Source organism: Oncorhynchus kisutch, linkage group LG21 (assembly GCF_002021735.2).
Source record: "Oncorhynchus kisutch isolate 150728-3 linkage group LG21, Okis_V2, whole genome shotgun sequence".
Taxonomy (NCBI): Eukaryota; Metazoa; Chordata; class Actinopteri; order Salmoniformes; family Salmonidae; genus Oncorhynchus; species Oncorhynchus kisutch.
The window spans coordinates 39,887,594-39,892,593 of NC_034194.2; the positions used below are offsets into that span (position 1 = coordinate 39,887,594).

At 44.7% G+C, this 5,000-nt stretch overlaps 1 protein-coding gene across 3 annotated transcripts in view; it reads right to left on the reverse strand.

Moving 5' to 3' along the window:
* Positions 1 to 5,000, reverse strand: part of LOC116356187 (zinc finger protein DPF3-like) — a 57,314-nt gene that overhangs the window by 20,751 nt on the left and 31,563 nt on the right. For all 3 annotated transcript variants that reach the window (XM_031800385.1, XM_031800386.1, XM_031800384.1), the window contains one exon: positions 2,630 to 2,790. In XM_031800385.1, the coding sequence (XP_031656245.1) occupies positions 2,630 to 2,790 (161 nt within the window). The remainder of the gene's footprint in view (positions 1 to 2,629; positions 2,791 to 5,000) is intronic.

Sequence of the window (5,000 nt, forward strand, 5' to 3'; positions counted from 1 at the left end):
GCTCCAGCTGTTCCGGACGACTGTGTGATCACACTCTCCATAGCCGACGTGAGTAAGACCTTTAAACAGGTCAACATACACAAGGCTGCGGGGCCAGACGGATTACCAGGACGTGTGCTCCGGGCATGTGCTGACCAACTGGCAGGTGTCTTCACTGACATTTTCAACCTGTCCCTGATTGAGTCTGTAATACCAACATGTTTCAAGTAGACCACCATAGTCCCTGTGCCCAAGAACGCAAAGGTAACCTACCTAAATGACTACAGACCCGTAGCACTCACGTCCATAGCCATGAAGTGCTTTGAAAGGTTGGTAATGGCTCACATCAACACCATTATCCCAGAAACCCTAGACCCACTCCAATTTGCATACTGCCCATACAGATCCACAGATGATGCAATCTCTATTGCACTCCACACTGCCCTTTCCCACCTGGACAAAAGGAACACTTATGTGAGAATGCTATTAATTGACTACAGCTCAGCGTTCAACACCATAGTACCCTCAAAGCTCATCACTAAGCGAAGGATCCTGGGACTAAACACCTCCCTCTGCAACTGGATCCTGGACTTCCTGACAGGCCGCCCCCAGGTGGTGAGGGTAGGTAGCAACACATCTGCCACGCTGATCCTCAACACTGGAGCTGCCCAGGGGTGCGTGCTCAGTCCCCTCCTGTACTCCCTGTTCACCCACGCCTGCATGGCCAGGCATAACTCCAACACCACCATTAAGTTTGCAGACGACACAACAGTGGTAGGCCTGATCACTGACAATGACGAGACAGCCTATAGGGAGGAGGTCAGAGACCTGGCCGGGTGGTGCCAGAATAACAATAACAACCTATCCCTCAACGTAACCAAGGAGATGATTGTGGACTACAGGAAAAGGAGGACCGAGCACACCCCCATTCTCATCGACGGGGCTGTTGTGTAGCAGGTTGAGAGCTTCAAGTTCCTTGGTGTCTACATCACCAATAAACTAGAATGGTCCAAACACACCAAGACAGTCGTGAAGAGGGCACGACAAAGCCTATTCCCCCTCAGGAAACTAAAAAGATTTGGCATGGGTCCTGAGATCCTCAAAAGGTTCTACAGCTGCAACATCGAGAGCATCCTGACCGGTTGCATCACTGCCTGGTATGGCAATTCCTCGGCCTCTGACCGCAAGGCACTACAGAGGGTAGTGCATACGGCCCGGTACATCACTGGGGCCGAGCTGCCTGCCATCCAGGACTTCTACACCAGGCGGTGTCAGAGGAAGGCCCTAAAAATTGTCAAAGACCACAGCCATAGACTGTTCTCTCTACTACCGCATGGCAAGCGGTACCGGAGTGCCAAGTCTAGGACAAAAAGGCTTCTCAACAGTTTTACCCCCAAGCCATAAGACTCCTGAACCGGTAATCAAATGGCTGCCCAGACTATTTGCATTGTGTGCCGCCCCCCAACCCCTCCTTTTACACTGCTGCTACTCTCTGTTTATCATTTATACATAGTCACTTTAACTATACATTCATGTACATTCTACCTCAATTGGGCCGACCAACCAGTGCTCTCGCACATTGGCTAACCGGGCTATCTGCATTGTGTCCCACCACCCGCCAACCCCTCTTTTACGCTACTGCTACTCTCTGTTCATCATATATGCATAGTCACTTTAACCATATCTACATGTACATACTATCTCAATCAGCCTGACTAACCGACGTCTGTATGTAGCCTCGCTACTTTTATAGCCTCGCTACTGTATATAGCCTCGCTACTCTATATAGCCTTGCTACTTTTATAGCCTCGCTACTGTATATAGCCTCGCTACTTTTATAGCCTCTCTACTGTATGTAGCCTCGCTACTGTATATAGCCTCGCTACTGTATATAGCCTCGCTACTTTATATAGCCTCGCTACTGTATATAGCCTCGCTACTGTATATAGCCTTGCTACTTTTATAGCCTCGCTACTGTATGTAGCCTCGCTACTTTTATAGCCTCGCTACTGTATATAGCCTCGCTACTGTATATAGCCTCGCTACTGTATATAGCCTCGCTACTGTATATAGCCTCGCTACTGTATATAGTCTCTCTACTGTATATAGCCTCGCTACTGTATATAGCCCCTCTACTGTATATAGCCTCGCTACTGTATATAGCCTCGCTACTTTTATAGCCTCGCTACTGTATATAGCCTCGCTACTGTATATAGCCTCGCTACTTTTATAGCCTCGCTACTGTATATAGCCTCGCTACTGTATATAGCCTCGCTACTGTATATAGCCTCGCTACTTTTATAGCCTCGCTACTGTATATAGCCCCTCTACTGTATATAGCCTCGCTACTGTATATAGCCTCGCTACTGTATATAGCCTCGCTACTGTATATAGCCTCGCTACTGTATATAGCCTCGCTACTGTATATAGCCTCGCTACTGTATACAGCCTGTCTTTTTACTGTTGTTTTATTTCTTTACCTTTTTTGCACTATTGGTTAAAGCCTGTAAGTCAGCATTTCACTGTAAGGTCTAAACCTGTGGAATTCCGCTCACGTGACAAATAAACTTTGTTTTGAAGGGCTATCAAGTGTCGCCCGTGTGTGTATGTGCGCGTGCCATTTCTCTTCCCCAGCCTGCATTTCACCCACCTGGCCCACGGTGGCGCTGTTCCATCCAGATGTAGCAGTTGTTCTGGGCCACGCCAGTTTGGTTGTCCAGGAAGGGCATACGGACGCTTCGCTCGGCACACAGACGGGCGTTGTAGCTGCGACAGTGTTCTATGGCCTCCCGGTAGAACTGGTCACCTAGCCTACAGACACAAGAGAACAGAGACAGTTTTAGTTAACTTGGTTAGGTTAACTAGGTAAGGTTAGCTTAGTAGGCTAAAGTGATTGAGGAAGCAGCTGGAACGGGCCTTAAACCTGGTGCCAAATATCCAGACCTCTTCTTACATATTGGGATGCTACTTGTCTTCAGCTCACTCAGGTTCATTTAGCATGCTAGAGCTATCTTAGCCAAACATATTCCCTCCATCTCAGTCAGAGCACACAGCTGCTGTTGAGCCATCCTGCTACCAAGACATGTCCTCTGAATACCAACATTGTTAGGGTTGTTTATTAGCATGGAGATGAGTTACTCTGTACGCATCAGCAGGCCTGGTCCAGCTGGCCAGAATAAATCAAATGCGCGTCGTGGGCAGCTTTGGGAAAGTCACAGCACCCCTGTGGCTTGGTGACTATGCATTACAAACACACTCCATTATCCTAACGTAGTTCGCCAACCCATAGAAAACCATTCTAACCCATTGAAAAACAGGAAATAGGAAACCAATCAACTCCCTTATGCTAATGTATTCCTCTATCCTAATGTATTTCTACAACCTATAGTAAACCATCTAACCGATTGAAAAACGGAGAAACACACTGTGGGACGATTTTACTGTGCAAATAAACTCAGCAACAAAAAGAACACGTCCTCTCACTGTCAACTGCGTTTATTTTCAGCAAACTTAACATGTGTAAATATTTGTATGAACATAATAAGATTCAACAACTGAGACATAAACTGAACAAGTTCCACAGACATGTGACTAACAGAAGTGGAATAATGTGTCCCTGAACAAAGGGGGGGGATCAGAATCAAAACTAACATTCAGTATCTGGTGTGGCCACCAGCTGAATTAACCTCTCTTGGGTAGTATTTTCACCTCCGGATGAAAATTAAAGTAAACTGCCTGTTATTCAGGCCCAGAAGCTAGGATATGCATATTGGTAGATTTGGATAGAAAACACTCTAAAGTTTTTAAAACTGTTAAAATAATGTCTGTGAGTATAACAGAACTGATATGGCAGGAGAAACCCTGAGGACAAACCATCCAGGGAAAAAAATAATGGTGTTTTCCATTGGTTTTCTATGGGATACCCTTATTATTAGGAACCTGGTTGCAGTTCCTATGGCTTCCACTAGATGTTAACAGTCTTTAGAAATTGTTCAATGTTTTTCTTATGAGAAATGAAGAAGTAATGCTATTCATTGTAAGTGTCACTCCAGGTGGACTCTACTGTTGTGATGCGAGTATACTGGAACGTGCTTCACGTTGTTTTTATCCGGTATTGGAAATACAAAATTTCCATCTAAATTTTACCGATTATTTACGTTTTAGGATACCCGAGGTTGGATTAGGAACATTGTTTGAAATGTTTGGACCAAGTTTACAGGTAACTTATTAGATACTTTGTAGTCATGTTGGGCGAGTTGAAACCGGTGTATTTCTGAATCAAAAGCTACAAATAAATGAAAATTTTTGGGAAATAAAGAAGGGCATTATCGAACAAAAGGACCATTTGTGATGTAGCTGGGACCTTTTGGAGTGCCAACAGAAGAAGATCCTCAAAGGTAAAGCATGAATTATATCGCTATTTCGGACTTTTGTGGCGCACTGGTTGAAATATGATTTTCATGTATTCATTGTATTTGGGGCGCTGTCCTCAGATAATAGCATGTTTTGCTTTCGCCGTAAAGCCTTTTTGAAATCTGACACAGCGGCTGGATTAACAAGAAGTTAAGCTTTATTTTGATGTATAACACATATCTTTTCAACAATGTTAAATATTTGAATTTGGTATTTTCGAGCGCTGCAATTTCCCCGGATGTTGGCCAGGTGGGACGCTACTGTCCGAGCTATTGAGTAGCTTGGATGAAAGGTGCCCAGAGTAAACGGCCTGCTCCTCAGTTCCAGTTGCTAATATATGCATATTACTATTAGTGTTGGATAGAAAATACTCTGAAGTTTCTAAAACTGTTTGAATGATGTCTGTGAGTATAACAGAACTCATATGGCAGGCAAAAGCCTGAGAAAAAAATCCAAACAGGAAGTGGGAAATCTGAGGTTGTCGATTTTCAACCCAGCTCCTATTGAATACACAGTGGGATATTGGTTATGTTGCACTTCCTAAGGCTTCCACTAGATGTCAACAGTCTTTAGAACTTTGTTTGAGGATTCTACTGTGAAGGGGGAGC